Source organism: Theropithecus gelada, chromosome 8 (assembly GCF_003255815.1).
Source record: "Theropithecus gelada isolate Dixy chromosome 8, Tgel_1.0, whole genome shotgun sequence".
NCBI classification, from domain to species: Eukaryota; Metazoa; Chordata; class Mammalia; order Primates; family Cercopithecidae; genus Theropithecus; species Theropithecus gelada.
This window is the reverse complement of record NC_037676.1, coordinates 84,042,251-84,062,505: the sequence shown is the minus strand read 5'-3', so window position 1 is coordinate 84,062,505 and position 20,255 is coordinate 84,042,251. Positions and strand designations below refer to the sequence as shown.

The following is a 20,255-nucleotide window of genomic DNA, read 5'->3' as shown; positions in this document are numbered from 1 at the left end:
ACCTGTTAGAACCAGCGCAAGCTGGTGATAACTACAAGTCCCATGATGCAAAGTATGAGCGCGGACCAATGTTGCTCGTAGTTCCTTCTGGGAATTGTAGTCTTCTAATCTCCTGTTTTGCAAACTAGGTATTGTAGCCTCCATTTCTCAGAAGTTCGGTTGGAAAAGTAAAGATAGTGCAGAGAATGTCGACTTCCTGCCACAGGATTACGTTTATCTTCGCTATCTGAGGGCCCGGCCGGACAACTCCAGTCGCGCCTCTGGTGGGCGGGCACCCTTGGCGTGACATCACTTCCGGCAGAGCTGTCCCAAGTTCGGCCCCTCCTTCCACACGGCAGGGATCTCGGGCCCGGCAGCCGGGCAGAGACAGGCTGAGGCGGGGAGCAGCTGCTTTTGGGGCGGGGGTGTCACGTGAGGCTTCTCGCTGCTGAGGGAGGAGGTGAAAAGCTGCGGTTAAGGAGAGTCCGGTTTAACCGTCACCGGGAAGCGCGCTCGTTCGGGATCGCGGAGTGGGCTGAGGTAAGGACTGGGTCGTTACCTCAGGACAGGCGGTCGCTGTCCCGGGTTCTCGTACGGGTGACACCTGCAACCTCGATGTCTGGCGGGCGGCGAGAGGCTCCGCGGGAGAGTGGAGAGGCGCCGCAGGAAGCCCAGCCACCTTCAGGCCACCGCCGACCCCACTGTGAGTCTGGGAGGCGCTGGGCGCGCACTGGGCAGCGGAGGCGGGAGAGTCTGGGAGCCCGGGGAGCGGCGGGTCTCGCCGCCTGCAGTGTGGAAGACCCGTGGCCGGCGCGGACCCCGGCCTTACCTTCCGAGGGTCGAACTATGCCGGGTATTTGCCTCTTTCCTCCAGCCCACGGGGTTGTTCAGAGTCGGGCCATCTCACCTGAGGTTTTCCAGAGTGAGACTGAACTGGTCGTCCTGGGAGCAACTCCGCACCAGGGCAGAGGTGAAGACGCCCCTAATGAGCACAGCACGTGTTTTGTTTTGTTTTTAACGCTTGGGTAGCGCTCACATCTTCGGACGTCAGTGGTTGTATTGATATGCGACCTCCCGCAGCCAGGCGGCCTCAGGTAGAAGAGTGGCAAAGGCCAGGTGGATCCCTCGGACCTTGAGAAGGTTGAGATTTCAGACTTAACTTATTTTGGGGGAGGCCGTCAGGCGGAACTGAGGAGCGGTGAATCAGCAGCTAAAGTTTCATAAATCTTTGATAATGGGGAAAGGTTACCGAGAGTCACTTGAGTTAAAAATCTTTTTTTTTTTTTTTTTTTTTTTTTTTTTGAGATGGAGTTTCGCTCTTGTAGCCCAGGCTGGAGTGCAATGGCACGATCTCGGCTCACTGCAACCTCTACCTCCAGGGTTCAAGCCATTCTCCTGCCTCAGCCTCCCGAGTAGCTGGGGTTACAGGTGCGCGCCACCACGCCCGGCTAATTTTTGTATTTTTAGTAGAGCCGGGGTTTCACCATGTTGTCCAGGCTAGCCAAGAACTCCTGACCTCAGGTGATCCACCCGCCTCGGCCTCCCAAAGTGCTGGGATTACAGGCGTTGAGCCACTGCGCCCGGCCCAGAGTTAAAAATCTTATTTCAGCATCTTTCCAAGTCCAGGCGACTCATTTCTTACCTTTCCCACTAGCAGAGTTTCGTATGAAAAGTTGGGCAGTTATTGTGTGTAGTCTTGTCATTTTGTTGGTCTGTAGTTATTACAGTTTCTTATGAGTTTATTTAACAACGTAATAGCAAACCATTTCTTCTTTGTGCTATGATAATATTTTGACACAAGATATACTAGTCCTTTTGATAACAGATCCTTGAGTGTAACTTATAAAGATTTAAATACCCTCAGTTTATCGCAGAGCAGAATTAGTGATGACCTGTAAGCTGTGAAGAACGGTTACACTTTTCACTATTTAATTTTGATGCGTATAAGTTTAATGTTTACTGGGTTTTATTTTAGTAACTTGACTAAGTGTATTTTTAATCCTGGGTTCTATAAAATTATACTATGTAGCATGTAAGCATCTGGTTCATTGTTACTACTCTGTGTAAGTTTTTGTAGTTTCACTAATTAAATTGAAAGATAATGTGAATAGATTTCCTCTCTTTCTGATTAAATCCAGAGGTAATGTAAATAGTTTTCCTCCTTCTCTTTTTCTCTCTTGTACTGAAATGTAATACTGTCAGGATGATAAGCGTGGAATAAAGCTTCAGAAGGGTCTTTACCAATCTTTCTCCTACCAATTTTACATAGATGAAATCAGGTTAAAATGAACATTACAGAAATACTTCACAAGGGAATAAAGTAGGGGAAAAGGGATAACATGTAACATGGGGTCAAGGAAAAAGAGTGTGAAGCAGTTTTGCTCTCTCTGCCTTGCAAATAGGAGTCCTTAAAGACAACTGGGATTTAAAAAAGGGGTTTGAGGTATGTTTTCATTCCAAATAAAATAATAGAGTGTCATGAAATTGAAAAGAACATTGTTCTTTTGGATCCTGCTGCAGATTAAAGACTAATCTTTTAATATGTCCTTTTCATTTTTAGATAGTGAATTCCTAAGAAGAAAATAATGGATTGCATATTAGTTGTTCTCTAAGTGGACTCAATAGTGTGCAAGCTTGTTGCAAAAGCCAAGAGAAGATGGCAACTCCTTATGTCCCAGTTCCTATGCCCATAGGAAACTCTGCTTCCAGTTTTACGACCAACAGAAATCAAAGAAGTTCTTCTTTTGGCAGTGTCTCAACAAGCTCAAACTCTTCTAAAGGCCAGTTAGAAGACGCAAATATGGGTAATTTTAAACAGACAAGTGTTCCTGATCAAATGGATAATACTTCACCTGTCTGTAGCAGTCCCCTCATTAGGACTAAATTTACAGGTGCAGCTTCTTCCATTGAGTATTCCACGAGACCAAGAGAAACTGAAGAGCAAAATCCGGAAACAGTGATTTGGGAAGATAGACCATCTACACCTACTATACTGGGTTATGAAGTGATGGAAGAAAGAGCTAAATTTACTGTAAGTATTGACTTCTGCTGTATACCAGTACAAAGTGAAAGATTGGCTAATCTGTGTGTTTAAACCAGTGTTAAATTAATGTAAACCTGTACTTATAATTTCTTGAATATGAAATTCTAATGGTTTTTACACCACTGAATTCTATCATATTGTTGTAAACTTTTGCTTTACCTTAATAAATTTTCACAAACCAGACACACCTATGTAACTATTAATAGCACATAAATCAAGGAAAAGGACGTTACTAGAATCTTAAATGCTCTGGGTTTTCTGCCAGTCAGAACCCATTCACCCAATACTTTTGTATAGCCTAGATTAATTTTGCCTATTTTTGTACTTTATCTAAATGGAGTTACATACTCTTTTTGCATCTAGTCTCTTTTCTTTAGCATTGCCAAATTACATGCCCAGCTTTAAAAGATATTGATGAACAGTGTTTCAGAATGGTTGTACTGATTTATACTCCTAAAAGCAGGATATGAGAGTTTCAGTTGATCCATAGCTTCCTCACATGTGATATTTTAACATTTTTATCATTTCAGCTATTCTCATGGGTATAGAGTAATATGTTGTGGTTTTTGAATTTTCTTAATGACTAATTAAATTGGATTAAAAAAAGTTTTTTGGCTGTTTGGATATTCTCTTGTGAAATATCTGTGCATGATTTTTGTTCATTTTTCTTTTGCGAAGTCTCCCTTTTGATTTGTAGTTTTCTACGCATTTTGGATATGTTTTTTTCAGATAATGTATTACGACTATCCTCCTCACTCTGCTTTGCCTTTTCAATTCCTTGATAATACCTTTGATAAACAAAAGTTCTTAATTTTAATTTGGTTTGATTTGTTAATTTTTTGAATGGCTATCACTTTTTGAAATCTTTGCCTACTCCAAGGTTACAAAGATATTGTCCTTTGTTTTCTTCTAAAATCTTTACTGTTGGGCCTTTCACATTGTAAACCACTGGAATTGATTTTTGTCCATGGTGTGAGATGAGGGTCAAGTATTTTTTTTTTTCCTCAGATGGGATCAATTAATCAGACTTATTTAAAATACCTCTTTCTCCTCTTCATTTTCAGTGTTGTCTGTGTCATAAATCATGTGAACATAAATGCATGGGTCTGCTTCTGTGTTCTGTTTTTCCATCCTTTACTAATTTCACACTGTCTTAATTAGTAAAATCTTGTAATAGGTCGATATCTAGCAGTGTAAGTACTCTAGCTTTTTTCTTCAGGATGGCCTTCGCTATTCTTGGCCCTTTGCATTGAGATTTTGTTAGATCTATAGATTAATCTGGGGAGAACTGACATCTTTACAATACTGAGTCTTTAAATCTATGAACCTCATCCATTGACTTAAGGCTTTAATTTTTTCTAGTAATGTTTTGTTGTTTCTGGTGCAGGATTCTTACATCTTTCGGTTAGATTTGTTTCAGGTTATGGATGTTGTTTGATGTTCTTGTGAGAGACATCTATTTTTGTTTTCTATTTACTGGTATTTTATATATTTTGACCTTTTATGTTTATGTATCCAGCAACCTTGCTTAACTCACTTATTAACTCAAGAGGTTTACTTTTTTGGTAAGAGTTTGTTCTTTTAATAAAGTTTAATGTTTACTTCAGTGTTTCCTGCTGCAAATTTATGACACGATAGGATGACCTCCAAGGAAAAATTGTTGACATAATTTATGAAGAGGCGGTCTTTAAAATTATCATAAGACTGTGATATAGGAAATCTGCAGGGAACTCTCTCTCTCTCTTTTTTAGAAAATTTTTAGAAATTATAATAAACTGATGGCCAATTTCCTGAATTAAGGAATAGGCATTTATTGAGTTGATACTATGGTCTGCATGTGTGTTCCTTCAAAATTCATATGTTGAAACCTAACCTTCAAGGTGATAGTATTAAGAGATGGAGCTTTTGGAAGCCAGTAGGTCATGGGAGCAGAGCCCCCATAAATAGGATTAGGACCCTTAAAAAGACGCCCCAGAGAGCTTTCTTGTCCTTTCCACATGTGAGGACATAGCTATAAGGCACCATGTATAAACCAGAAAGCAGGCCCTCTCCAGATACCAAATCTGTTACTGTCTTGATCTTGGACTTCTCAGACTCTAGAACTTTGAGAAATAAATTTCTGTTGTTTACAGGCTACCAAATTTGTGGTATTTTGTTATAACAGACCTAACAGACTAAGACAGATGATATGTGTGAAGATGCAGGTATGTGGCCAAATACAAGGTGGTGTTATATAAAGCATTTCAAGAGACTGGAGAGGAGGAAGTAATGACAGACAGACATGAAATTAGTCATATTCATTTATTAACTCAACTTTTTTTTTAATTACCTATTATGCCTCAGGCACTGTTCTGGGACGTAGTGGTACAGCAATTTGAATGAAAGCATGATAAGTAAGTAAATAACAAGACGCCTGATATGTCACATGGTGATAAGCACTATTGAGAGAAATAAGATAGAGAAGAAAGAAAGGGAATTTCCTCAAATCTGGGGTTGGGATTTAAATAGCACTGTCAGTCGTGGCCTCACAAAAAAAGATGTTAGTACTAACAGGGAATGAGCCATGAGAATGTGTTTTCAGCACAGATGGGACAACTACAAAGATCCTTGTGGCTGTCAGCAGAGTAAGCTGTGGGAGGTGTAGGGAATGAGATGACAGGCAGGGAAGTGTGGCACACAGATCACATAGGGAAGGAGGCACTGTAAAGTCTTTGGATTTTACTCTGCATGAGATGGGAATCTTTGAAAAGGTTTTTAAAACAAGAGTCATGTGATCTGACTTAACGTTTTAGAAAGTTCCTTCTGGCTACTGAATTGAGACTGGTTTGGTCAAGATGGAGAACAGTCAAAGCAGAAAGCAGTTAGTAGGTTCTTGTAGCAATCCAAGGGAGACGTGATGGTATTGTGAACTGGGATGGTGGAGGAGGTCCTGAGAAGTGATCAGTTTCTAGATCTATTTTAAATGTAGAACCAGCAATATTTCCTAATGATTTGGAAGTGGAGTGTGGAAGAAAGAGAAGTCAAAGATGACTTCAAAAGTTTTGGCCTAAGCAATGGGAAGAATATGGCTGCCATTTAATTAAATGACAGGTTTTGAGGGGATGATCAAGATTTGTTTTTAGATATGCTAAATTTGATATGTCTGTTTGACATTGAAATGGAGATGTTACATGTGTTAACGTGTACACATATATATGTATTGTGTGTGTGTATACACATAAGCTGAGTTTAAGGGAGTGGTATGAGCTGGAGATACAAGCTTGATAATGTTAGGTTTGTAAAATAATTTTTTCTAGATGTAGTCTTTTGAATTGATCTCGTAACTAAAAAAGTATTAGGACTCATTGTTGATCTGATAATATATAAAGTGTCTAGTCTTTAAAAAGGATGTTTAAAGACAAAAATTGACTAGGATGGGTAGTGAGTAGGATTGGGAAGGAAGCATGCTGTAGACCTCTTTGCTAATGTTTTGTTTCTTGCTCACTGATATGGTTTGACTGTGTCCCCACCTAAATCTCATCTTTAATTCCCACGTGTTGTGGGAGGGACCTGGTGGGAGGTAATTAGGAAGTATAGCTAACTTGCTTTTGATTTTACAAGCTGATGGGCAGAAAGGACTTACCTTGTCTCAGATGAGGGGCAAGGGGCAATCATTGGGGCAGGTCTTTCCCATACTGTTCTTGTGATAGTGAATAAGTCTCATGAGATCTGGTGGTTTTAAAAATGGGAGTCTCCCTGCACAAGCTGTCTTCTCTTGTCTGCCACCATGTGAGACTTGCCTTTCACCTTCCATCATGATTATGAGGCCTCCCAGCCATGTGGAACTATAAGTCCAATAAACCTCTTTCTTTTGTAAATTGCCCAGTCTCATGTATGTCTTTATCAGCAGTGTGAAAACGGACTAATACAGTAAGTTGGTACCAGTAGAGTGGGGTGCTGCTAAAAAGATACCCGAAAATATGGAAGCGACTTTGGAACTTGGAAGAGTTTGGAGGGCTCAGAAGAAGATAGGAAAATGTGGGAAAGTTTGGAGCTTCCTAGAGACTTGTTGAATGGCTTTTCCCAAAATGCTGATAGTAATATGAACAATAAAGTCCAGGCTGAGGTAGTCTCAGTTACAGATGAGGAACTTGTTGGGAAATGGAGCAAAGGTAACTCTTGTTATGTTTTAGCAAAGAAACTGGAGACATTTTACCCCTGCCCGAGAGTTTTGTGGAATTTTGAACTTGAGAAGGATGATTTAGGGTATCTGGTGGAAGAAATTTCTAAGCAGCAAAGCATTCAAGAGGTGACTTGGGTGCTACTAAAGGCATTCAGTTTTATAAGGGAAGCAGAGCATAAAAGTTTAGAAAATGTACAGCCTGACAGTGCAATAGAAAGTAAAATCCCATTTTCTGAGGAGGAATTCAAGCTGGCTATAGAAATTTGCATAAGTAATAAGGAGCCCAATGTTAATCCCCAAGACAATGGGAAAAATGTCTCCAGGGTATATGAGAGGTCTTCATTGCAGCCCCTCCCATCACAGGCCCAAAGGCCTAGGAAGAAAACGTGGTTTTGTGGACTGGGCCCAGGGTCCCTGTGCTGTGTGCAGCCTAGAAGGCTTGGTGCCCTGCATCCCAGCTGCTCCAGCCGTGGCTGAAAGGGGCCAAGATAGAGCTCAGGCCATGGCTTCAGAGGGTGCAATCCCCAAGCCTTGGCAGCTGCCACATAGTGTTGAGCCTGCAAGTACACAGAAGTCAAGAATTGAGGTTTGAGAACCTCTGCCTAGATTTCAGACGATGTATGGAAATACCTGGATGCCCAGATAGAAGTTTGCTGTAGGGGTGGGACCCTCATGAAGAACCTCTGCTAGGGCTGTGTGGAAGGAAAATGTGGGGTCAGAGCCCCCATACAGAGTCCATACTGGGGCACTGCCTAGTGGAGCTGTGAGAAGAGGGCCATCGTCCTCCAGATCCTAGAATGGTAGATCCACCAACAGCTTGCACCATGCACCTGGAAAAGCCACAGCTTATAAAAGCAGTCAGGAGGAGGGCTATACCCTGCAAAGCCACAGGGGTGGAACTGCCCAAGGCCATGGGAGCCCACTTCTTGCATCAGCATGACCTGGACATGAATGAGACACGGAGTCAAAGGAGGGTATTTTGGAGCTTTCAGATTGACTGACCCACTGAATTTCAGACTTGCATTGGGCCTGTAGCCCTTTTGTTTTGGCCAGTTTCTCCCACTCAGAATGCCTGTATTTACCCAATGCCTGTATCGCCATTGTATCTAGGAAGTAACTAGCTTGCTTTTGATTTTACGGACTCATAGACAGAAGGGACTTCTTGTCTCGTATGAGACTTTGGACTGTGGACCTTTGAGTTAATGCTGAAATGAGTTAAGAATTTGGGGGACTGTCAGGAAGGCATGATTGGTTTTAAAATGTGAGGACATGAGATTTGAGAGGGGCCAGGGGCAGAATAATATGGTTTGGCTATGTCCCCATCCAAACCACATCTTGAGTTCCCACATGTTGTGGGAGGGACCCAGTGGGAGGTAATTGAACAATGGGGGCAGGTCTTTCCCATGCTGTTCTTGTGACAGTCTCATGAGATCTGATGGTTTTAAAAATGGGAATCTCCCTTCACAAACTCTCTTCTTTCGTCTGATGTGCCTTCTTCTTTCGAAAGAGATGTGCCTTCACTTTCTGCCATGATTATAAGGCCTCCCCAGCCACATGGAACTGCAAGTCCAGTAAACCTCTTTCTTTTGTAAATTGCCCCGTCTCAGGTATGTCTTTATCAGCAACATGAAATGGATTAATACGCTCATGGTACTAGTTACATAGGTGTGTTCATTTTGTGAAAACTTGTCAAGTTGTATGCTTATGAATTGCGTACTTTTTTGTATATATTTTGTAATTCAAAAACAACTACATTAAAATAAAAACAGTAAAAGAATACATAGGAAGCTTCAAGTAAAAAGTAGAAACAACAGTTATTGGAATATAGAGAAGGGAATGATCAGTACTGTTCATAAAGTTTTCATTGAAAGCACTACTCAAACAAGCAGAAAGAGCACTTTCTGGAAGAGATAAAACACAAAAGTCTGTACTTTATCTTGCCTAGAGAAACAGGGGTATTCAGTGGCCACAGTGGAGAGTAACTTATTTAGAAGAGGGAGTTCATTTTCTAAGACAAGTAAATAAAGTCAGTATGTATTATTTGTAGATAAACCTAATTATTATATGAAATGCACTTTTATGCTGTATCATTCATACTGAAAAGTTTTAAAGTCGACTTCTCTCTTCTTTTAATGAGTGACTACTAAAAAGAATTTCTTTTGTATCCCGATTGCAACTTTTTTAGATCAGAACCTTCTGCTGACTTTAAAGAGTATCCAAATAACCTTGTTTCCCACCCTTATATGTTACAAAGATAAATTGCTTATTTTTTTTTACTTCAAAGCTAAATGATTAATCCTTAACTCCTCCTTATTCTCCCCTTAAAAGCTGAAAGAGAAGTTTGTATGGGAGAAAAATCAAAGGATAAGGATAATCTGTAGTCCCTAACTAATGAGTTATCTTTAGGGCAGCACTGTCCAATAGAAGTATAATGTGAGCCATAATTGTGAATCACATCTGTAATTTTAAATTTCTTAGGAGCCACATTAAAAACAAAAGAAATAGGTGAAATTATTTTATTAATATATCTTATTCAACCAAATATGTCCAAAATATTATTTTAACATGTAGTTAGTATTAGACCATTTTAATAAATGCCATTTACATCTTTTTTCACATTAAATCTTTGAAATTCAATGTATATGTTGCACTCTTAGCACATCTTAGTTTTGACTAGTGACACATTGAATGCTGAATTGCCATGTGTGACCAAAAGTGCAGCCCTAGAGCTACACTTGGAAATTATTGGACAGCAAATGTCCAGGAAAGAAGTTACTTTTTAAAGAGATTTTCTTATCCAGCAGATAGTTATTGAATATCTCGTATGTGCCTATATCTAGTTTAGTGCAAAATACCTTATCAAAAACTACTAGATGTTTCTCTGAGATTCTATCATAAGTAACACTTTCTCATAATACGTTCTAAAATTATGCTTTTAAAAAATAGAATTCACTTTTTTCTTAAGCGCTTTTAAAAATATATTGACTTGCTTCAAGTTTTTCTATTCAGTAGCCTACATAATTGTACATAATTACAAAAATGTAAATTTTATTCAATTGGGGTTTTTTGGTATTTCAAGCTTATATTTTGCCCTTTTTTACAATAATTTCAACTTTCATTTTAGATTCAAGGATTACATGCACAGATTTATTACATAGGTATATTGCGTGATGCTGAGGTTTGAAATACTAGTGAACCCATCACCCAAGTAGTGAGCATAGTACCCAACAGTTTTTCAACTCATTCTCCTCTCATCTTCCTGACTAAGAGTCCCCAGTGTCTATTGTTGCTATCTTTATGTCCATGAGTACCCAATATTTACCTCCCACTTATAAGTGAGAACATTATTTATTTGGTTTTCTGTTCCTGCATTAATTCGCTTAGGATAATGGCCTGTACCTCCATACATGTTCCTGCAAAGGATGTGATTTCATTCTTTTTTATGGCTGCATAGTATTCCATGGTGTATATGTACCATATTTTCTTTTTCAAATCCATTAGTATTCCATGGTGTGTATGTACCATATTTTCTTTATCAAATCCATCTTTGATGGACAGCTAGAATGATTCCATGTCTTTGCTATTGTGAGTAGTTCCTGCAGTGAACATGCAAGTGCATGTATCTTTTTGGTAGAACAATTTATTTTCTTTTTGGTATATACCCAGGAATGGGACTGCTTTGTCAAATGGGAGTTCTGTTTTAAGTTCTTTGAGAAATCTCCAAACTGCTTTCCACAGTGGCTGAATTAAGTTACAATTCCACCGGCAGTGTATAAGTGTCTTCTTTTCTCCATAACATCATCAACATCTGTTGTGATAATGACTGATAGCCATTCTGACTTCTGTCAAATGGTATCTCATTGTGGTTTTGATTTACATTTTTCTAATGAGTAGTATTGTTGAACATTTTTTAATGTTTCTTGGCTGTTTGTGTATCTTTTAAGAAGTGTCTGTTCATGTCTTTTGCCTACTTTTAATGAGGTTATTTGTTGAATTTTTTAAGTTATTTTTATTTTTATTGTTTTTTTTTTTTTGACAGAATCTCACTCTGTCACTCACTTGAGTGCAGTAGTGTGATCTTGGCTCACTGCAACCTCTGCCTCCCAGGTTCAAGCAATTCTCCCATCTCAGCCTTCCGAGTAGCTGGGATTACAGGCACCCACCACATCTGACTAATTTTTGTATTTTTAGTAGAGGCGGAGTTTCACCATACCATGTTGGCCAGTCTGGTCTCAAACCCCTGACCTCAAGTGACCCACCTTCCCTGGCCTCCCAAAGAACTGAGATTACAGGTGTGAGCCACTGTGCCCAGCCTTGAATTGTTTATGTTCCTTATGGATTCTGGATATTAGACCTTTCTCAGATACATAGTTTACAAATATTTTCTCCCATTCTGTAGGTTATCTCTTTACTCCATTGATAATTTTTTTGCTGTGTAGAAACTCTTTATTTTAATTAGATCAATTTTTGTTTTTGTTGCAATTGCTTTTGAGAACTTAGTCATAAATTCTTTCCCAAGGCCGATGTCCAGAATGGTGTTTCCTAGGTTTTCTTCTGGGATTCTTACAGTTTGTGACCTTACCTTTAAATCTTTAATCCATACTGAGTTAGTTTTTATATATAGTGAAAGATGGAGCTCTGCTTTCATTTTTCTGCATAGAGCTAGCCAGTTATCCAAGCCCTATTTATTGAACGGGGGATCCTTTCCCTGTTTCTTTCTTTTGTCAACTTTATCAGAGATCAGATGGCTGTAGGTGTGCAGTTTTATTTCTGGGTTCTCTGTTCTCTTCCATTGGTTTAGATGTCTGTATTTGTACCAGTACCATGCTGTTTTGGTTATTGTAGCCTTATAGTATAATTTGAAATCAGGTAATGTGATGCCGCTGGCTTTGTTCTTTTCACTTAGGATTGCTTTGGCTATTTCAGCTCTTTTTTGGTGCCATGTGGATTTTAGAGTAGTTTTTTTCTAATTCTGTGGAGAATGATGTTGGTAGTTTGATAGGAATACTGTTGAATCTGTAGACTGCTCTGGGCAGTGTGGCCATTTTAACAATATTGATTCTTCCAATTCATGAGCATGGGATGTTCTTCTGTTTCTTTGTGTTGTCTGTGATTTCTTTCAGCAATGTTTTGTAGTTCTCCTTGTAGAGATCTTTCCCCTTCATGATTAGATGTATTCCTAGGTGTTTGTGTGTGTGTGTGTGGCTACTGTAAATGGGACTGCATTCTTGATTTGGCTCTCAGCTTGAATGTTATGGGTGTATGGAAATGCTGTTCATTTTTAAACATTGATTTTATAGCCTGAAACTTTACTGAAGTCCTTTATCAGTTCCGGGAGACTTTTGGCAGAGTCTTTAGGATTTTCTAGGCATAGAATCACATAGTTTGACCTCTTTTTTCCCTATTTGGATGCCTTTTATTTATATCTTTTGCCTGATTGCTGTGGCTAGGACTTCCATATTTTATTCTTGACAATAAAAACATTACACTTATTTGAAAACTTTGCTTGAAGTTATTAAGTTTAAACATTGTGTAGAACGAAAGTGGCTATTTTTCATAGCTTCTTCAAGTATAATTCCTTTATCAATTTTAGAATATGTTGACATAAATCATGTTTTGGAAGCTGATGAGTTTATTGTTATTGTGCACAGAAAAAGCATTTTGTCTCAAATCTGTTATATTTATATACTTAAGGAAAAAATCTGGCTTTTGGTGCCTGCATTGATTATTTGTACTTTTGATGATTCAAATGATTTTTGATATTTTTTACATAATAATTGTTATAGACTGGGTTATCAACTAAAAGTTTTTAAAATATTTGGCTTGAATTTTTAAATATCTTTACTTTTATATTTCTCTCTGTCTCTTTTTCTTCCTGTGCATAGGTGTACAAAATACTAGTAAAGAAAACCCCAGAAGAAAGCTGGGTAGTTTTCAGAAGATACACTGACTTCTCTAGGCTTAATGACAAAGTAAGTACTATAATAAATCCAAACTAACATTTCAGTTTTGAATTCTTTTCTATTTCCTATACTTCTATTTCCTATACTTATATTTTTTCTTCTTTATTGAGTCAATCAAATCCTTTCTAGTTCATAAGAAAATTAAATTTTTAAATTAAAAATTTTAAAAATAAAAATTTTTTATAAAAAATTTTTAGTATAAAAATATGAAACTTTAAAATTGCCAACAGAAATATAAATAATTGTGAGTTTGAAAAAGATGTGTATAAGATCTTTTGAATTATTATAAAATTATATATGTCTATAAGATAACAAAAACATATTTAACATATTATATTAGTTTCTTATTACTGCATAATAAATTACCATAAACTTTGTTGCTTAAAATGACACCTGTTGATTATTTAGTTTTTTGGGTGGGTTCAGCTGTGTTTATTGCTTAGCATCAAGCACGGTCAAAATCAAGCTGTTAGCTGTGCTAGGCACTTATATGGAGGCTCTGGGGAAGAATTACCTTCCAAGCTTATTCAGGCTGTTGGCAGAATTTAGTTTCTTGAAGTTGTAGGGCCAAAGTTTCTGTTTCCTGGCTGATTGTCAGCCAAAAATCATTCATAGTTTATCATAGAGAGTGCCCTCCAGTCCTTGCACATAGCCCCTCTGTCTTCAAAGCCAGCAACAGTTAGCCAAGTTCTTCCTGTGCTTTGAAGCTCTCCAGCTTTCTTCTCTGCCACCAACTAGAGAAAACAGTCTAAAGGAGTCATGTGGTAAGATAAAGCTCACCCAGGTAATCTTCCTATCTTAAAGTCAATTGATTAGTAACCTTAATTACAGCTGCAAAATCCCTTTTTCTATGTAACATAATAAAATCACAGAAGTAATACCAGAGGCAAAGGTCATGGAACATTTAGAATTCTGTCTACTGTGCATACGAAACAGAATAAGAAACCTCAGTGTATTAAGAACCCTTAAAACTAAATTAGGAACGTGAACCCCAGAGTAAAAAATGCAACAAACAGTATGAGCAGGATAATTCACAGAAGAAATATAAATGACCAATAAACCTGGAAAACACTTAATATCACAGATACTCCAAGAAAAGGAAATTAAGACACTGTTTTTCACCTGTCAAGCTGACTGATATTTAAATGATAATACCCAATGTTAGAAGTATGAATCTTCCTAGAGGACACCCAAAAGTTTTGCATAATTTAACATTATAATCACATTTCTAGGATTTATCCTATATAAGTAGTCATAAACATGGGAAATATTTAGCTTTAAGGACACTTACCTCATTGTTTTGTATATTGTTTCGTTTATCTATGTTTTACTTTGTTTTTAGTAGTTAAAAGTTGGAAGCAACCTAAATTTCTCAAAGTGAAGAATTAAGTAAATTATTATTAGAATTTAATAGCAAAAGAAGAGCTGCCTTGTCCCCAGAGCTAGAGAAAATTTAGATGGGGCAATAGGCAGAGAGTGTGATATTTTGGAAGCCAAGTGAAAAATCATTTATCTAAAAGAAGCAAGCCATTTATTATGCTTTTGAGAGGCCAAGTAAGATGATCTTAGAACATGCAGAAATTACTCTCCAATTTTGACAGGTGTTTAATAAGAAAGTTTTACTGGTCCTGTTCTCTCCCATTTGCCACTTTTCCTTTCTTCCTTCTTTGGACTCCTTGAAACTTTAAAGTTAGTATATTTTTATAGTGTTTGGTGATGGGAAACCCATGTAACTTTGTAGTTATTTAGCTGCCAAATTTTTCTGCCACTCTAAAAACCTCAGTTTAAATGAAAAGGTAAAATATAGAATGCTAAAATATTTTATCCATTTTAAGTTTTGGTTAAGATGCTTTCTTGTAATATGCCAAAATAAAGTGTTATTTCTAATGCATACCTACAATTATGTATGTATTTTATTTACTGTTCCTGAGCTTCATATATTATACTGATGAATTTAAAATTTATAATTCTGTACTTCTGTTAATTTTTTGAAATGACTAAATAAACAGAAAGATAAAAGCAATTCATGAAGTTACCTGATAGTTAAGTGGAATACTTAGCTTTTAATGAAATTACTACAATTTTTATCATGCAGACTGATTTCAAACAGTTTCATTGTAGACCTATTTAACCCTATATGACATTATTTTTCTTTTCAGACTCCACTGTTATTTAGTGTTTACTTCCTATTATCTCTTTAGTTTTCATCTTTATTGCTGAAATATTTTCTTAGGCAAGCTGAAATTTAGATAAATCTTTTTGAAAAAAAATGATAGCAGTTTAATTTAAATTTAGTAAATATCTCCTTAATCCTCCAAGATGGGCATTTAAAATTAACAAATGGTTATGTCGGTGTTATAGGTCTCAGAAAGAGCTCTACCTGTCACTTGCTTTTAGTGGCAATATTTTTTAAAAGTATGTCAAACACCAAGAGGCACATAGTTTAAATTGTAGTTATTATTAATATAATTGTAAAAAATAAAAGCTTAGGATCTTTCATTTTATAAAATCAATCATGAAGTATTTATGAAATGAGTAGATTGAGTTCAGCATTGTGCTAGGAATTTGGAGTTACTGTTATGTAGAAACTATATAGATATGACTAACTTTAAGGAATTTACATTTCACAGTTATATAGTTATGAAGTAAAAATAGCTAATTGGTGATACAAACATTATTGAACATAACTAAAATAACACTGCTTAGAAAAAGAACATTTATATAGAACATTAATATTTTCTTTTTGTTTTATTTTTATTTCCTGGGTTATGTTCTGACTTCAGCTTCTCTGGGAGTGATAAAAGCCTCTGCTGAGGAAGTCAGAGGACAAAGTCATGAGCAAATTCTAGAATGCACAGGGCTTATCAGAGTTGGGGCAACCAGGCAGGGTTTTAGGTTGGGCTGGGAGATGTATTGATTGTAGAAATATGGCCATAAGAAGTGAGTTTTTCTCTAAATTCTATTTAAAATTTAAGCTCAATATTTCTACTTCCAGGTTACAGCAGTAGGACAAAGCTGAACATTTCTGTGAGGTAAAATTACTGTTCTCAGTTGCTTCCAGGCAGCAGAGCTTAGGGAGGAGAGAGCAGGACCTTACCAACTCATTGTCAAGACATTCCAGGTTCATATAAAAAGTCCATGGCAGATTCAACCAGGCATTCAGTCCTCACATTAAAAACAAGTTCAGTGATATTCTTCCACATGTCTGTCTCTTGAGTCACGCTGCTCTCTCTTAAACTGATCTGCCCACCATATGAGCTTCGTAAGTGGCATCCTGAGATTGCCTTGAAAAAATCACCATCTTTCTGGTGATTTTTTTTTTCATTTCTCTCCTTTGTTGGATCTTATTTTCTCTATCCCTTATCTTCCTCTTCTTGAATTACCCAATTATGGGACAACTTCTTTTCTGCGGATAATTTTTTAAGGGGTGAAAAAAATCTAACCATTTAAATTATAAAGCTTAAAATTAATAAAAAGACTATTTTCATTTCCCTCATGACTTTTGTCATTTTATTTTCTTTCCAGATACATTAAATAACAAAGCTCCAAGGCCATAAATATCTAGTTACATCTTGAAATCAAATTAAGGTTTTTAGTTATCTAAGTTACTCTGTAGTTTTTGCCCTATTTGTTTTATCTTCACATGTGTATAGAAATATAGACAGAATATTATAATTTTTCCATTTTTCCACTATTTTATCCAGTGCATTTTTCCTTTGTAGTTATGATATTCATTTTATATTTAAGTATAGAAATGCAAATGTACACGGATTCATTTCAGTCATTCATTTATTGAACATATATTGTTGACTGCTTGTTATGTCGCAGTCACTATGCTAGACATAAAAGATGCAACTATGACAAAGGCATGCGTAATAATTGTAGTATAGTAAAAGGGTTCTCAATCTTAATTACACTTTGGATTCCCCTGGAAAGCTTTTTAAAATTACAATGCCCAGGCCTCATTTCAACTAATTAAATCCTAATCTATCAGAGATGGGAAACAATCATTAATATCTTTTAAAACTCCTTGGGTGATTCTAATGTGCAGCCAAGTTTAGAATCACTGGTCTAATAAGAGAGCCTAAATTAAATGTGTTGTTTACATTGTGAATGATGTCATTAAAGAAATAAATTTATGATTTGACAATGTGTATCAAATTGTCTTTTCTAAAAGTTACCACAGCAGTATCTTCAGTCCCATATGCTCTTCCTGAATCTTGCCATGGCCCATCAAGAGGTAGAATACATTTCCCCTCCCCTTGAACCTGGATGGTCTTGCGACTACTCAACCCAATAGAGGTCAGTGGAAATAATGCTGTGTGACTTTTAAGCCTGGATTACAAGAAGTACACAGTTTCATTCTGGCTTGCTTTCTTGGAATGCTCCCTTTTGAAGCCAGCCTCCATGCTGCAAGAAAAGTCCAGGATACCTGGAGAGGCCAGTGTTAGGCTTATGGCTGACAACCTTGGCAAAGTTCTCAGCCAGCAGCCAGCATCATCCACTATAGATGTAAGTGAGTGAACTTCAGACAATTCCAGCACCCAGCCTTCAACTCTTTCAGCTGAGGCCTGAATTCATTATATGATAGAGATATATTGTTCTCACTGTACCTCATATGAATTATTGGCCTAAAAAAATCTGTGAGCTTAATATTAATAAGTGGTTATCTTATATCACTGAGATTTCGGGTAATTTGTTACACATTGTGGTAACTTGAGCAGAATGTAGAAGGGAAGACTTAACCTAGTTTACAAGGTTGGGAAAGTCTTCCCTAAGAAAGTAAAATTTAAGCCGAATGTATAAAATAGGTCATAATCAAAATATAAAAGTTAAAACTAAACTTTTAGGAAAGAAACATAGAAGAAAATCTTTACAGCCTTGGAGTAAGCAAAAAATTTTTTATGATTAAAAAAAAGCATAAACCATAAAAGAAACAATGGATGAATTAAATAACATTAAAATTAAAAAAACATCTGCTCTGTTTAGACTTAAATTGAAAAGTCAGGGCAAGTTGGGAGAAAATATTTATAATACATATATCTGACAGAGGACTTGTATCTGAAATATATAAAGAACTCTTCTAACTTAATAAAAAGGCAACCTAATTTTTTAAAAGGTAAGGTGCTACAAAATTTAATACATAATTCACCACTGAAGATATTCAAATGCAAATGAGCAGATGAGAAGATATTCAACAACATTTGTCAGCAAAGAAATGCAAATTACAACCAGAATGAAATGGTTCTACACCCTCAATAAAATGGTTAACATTCAAAAGATGGACAATGCCAAGTTCTGGCAAGGATGTGGAAAGACTGGAACTCTTCTGTGTACACAACTGGTAGAAAACAAGAAATAAGGCATACGAAGCTTAACTGAATTTAATTCTTTTATTTTAAACTTATTTCATGAATAATTCATGTAGTCAACAGGATAGATTTTGTAGAATTGATAGTGCTTGAGTTAAACGTTGTATTTGCTCTTTATTTCTTTTTCAGTTAAAAGAGATGTTTCCTGGTTTTCGACTAGCACTTCCTCCAAAACGCTGGTTTAAAGACAATTACAATGCCGACTTTTTAGAAGATAGACAATTAGGATTACAAGCGTTTCTTCAAAATTTAGTAGCTCACAAGGACATTGCTAACTGGTATGTAACGAATTAAAATAAGAAATTATAAAAGCATCCCAATAACTGGTGTAAATTAAAGAATAAATCTATGATCATAGTTATTTAAGAACAAAATACAGAGTTGGAGTATAATTGTCTTCTTTAACAAAGTACTACAAGGGATTTTCTTGCTTTCTTTCAATAAGGACTTTATTTGACATTTCATTTTTATCATTTGACATTTCATTTTTATCAAAGCTTATTTTAAACAGTCAGTAAAGTGAAAAATCCAGTGTACCATGTACTAAAACCACCCAAAGGTAAACTTTTAGTATTTTGTATTTTAGCAATGACTTAAACAAAACCACTTACATATTAGTAAAATTTTGGTTAATATGATAATATGTAATTGTAAGGGTAATATTCTTTATATTTCTCCAAAGTAGTGCAAAAATATTAAAATTGTGAAGTTGGCTTAATTTACATAGAAGGTAGAGTGAAAATACCAAACAGCATTAAAAAAGGAAAAGAACAGAGCTATATGGATTTTTTGCTTCAGAGTATATTTACAAGAAAATTGCTTGGTGGTTTAGTATTAGCTGAGTATCTAATTTTGGAACTCATGTTAGCAGATAAATTAAAACTATTTTGAAAAAAAAATTAGCATTTATAATGCAGCAATAGCTTATAGATAACTTGGGCCCATAACTGTCTTGAGCAGTTTTTTACATGAGGATGGAAAACAAATTAAGAAAACCATTCTATCTAATTTTTTCTATCTCTTTTTCTCACCCTTTGCATGTATCAAGTTTTTTCCTGCATAACACACACGCGATATATATATACACACACACACACACACACAAACACACATATATATATACAGATATGTATATATATATATACACACACACATCTTGCTTGTCAATGTGTGCCACATAAGCCTGATGGCTTCTCAAGGTCTCTGCCCATCCTCATTTTTCTTTTAATGAAGGAACTGCAAGCCAAACCCATTCTTTCTACTCCAGATTGATATATGCAATTGCCTCCTCGACATCTCCTTCAGATATCTGAAAATTACCTCAAACATAAAATACATTTGAAAGTTTAGTCTGCAGACATTTTTTCCTCCAATTTGCACAAGCAGCATCATCTACCCAGAACCTGTGAGTCATCTTTAACACATCCCTCACTACCCTTAACATTTCCCTTGCAAGTACCACTCAAGTCTGTCTACTTTTCTCCATCCCTGCCATCACTACCCTAGTCCAAGCAGGTATCCCTCACCTTAATTACTGTAGATGCTTTCTCACTGGTTTTCCTCCTCCACTGTTATTACTATAGCCCAGTAAAGCCACAGTGATCTTTGTGCTTCAGTTTCACTTAAAGTATTCTTTCTGGTCCCTGCCTACCTGCCTTCTTTCCAACCTTGGGTTTTGTTATTCCTACCCACCTCCCATTCTCTGTATATTTGCCATATTGGTCTTCTTTTAATTC

General features: G+C 36.7%; 1 protein-coding gene across 5 annotated transcripts in view; it reads left to right on the top strand.

Moving 5' to 3' along the window:
* Positions 1-329: 329 nt before the first annotated feature.
* SNX16 (sorting nexin 16) overlaps positions 330-20,255 on the top strand; it is a 41,943-nt gene continuing 22,017 nt past the window's right edge. Inside the window, exons 1-5 of one of the 5 annotated variants that reach the window (XM_025394265.1) lie at positions 406-519; positions 2,540-2,783; positions 2,871-3,010; positions 13,070-13,156; positions 18,649-18,797. In XM_025394265.1, coding sequence (XP_025250050.1) covers positions 2,636-2,783; positions 2,871-3,010; positions 13,070-13,156; positions 18,649-18,797 — 524 coding nt within the window. In that variant the 5' untranslated portion in view covers positions 406-519; positions 2,540-2,635. Of the gene's footprint in view, positions 520-2,178; positions 2,423-2,539; positions 3,011-13,069; positions 13,157-18,648; positions 18,798-20,255 lie in introns of those variants that run through there. The other 4 variants (XM_025394262.1, XM_025394263.1, XM_025394264.1 and 1 more) reach the window with 4 other exon arrangements.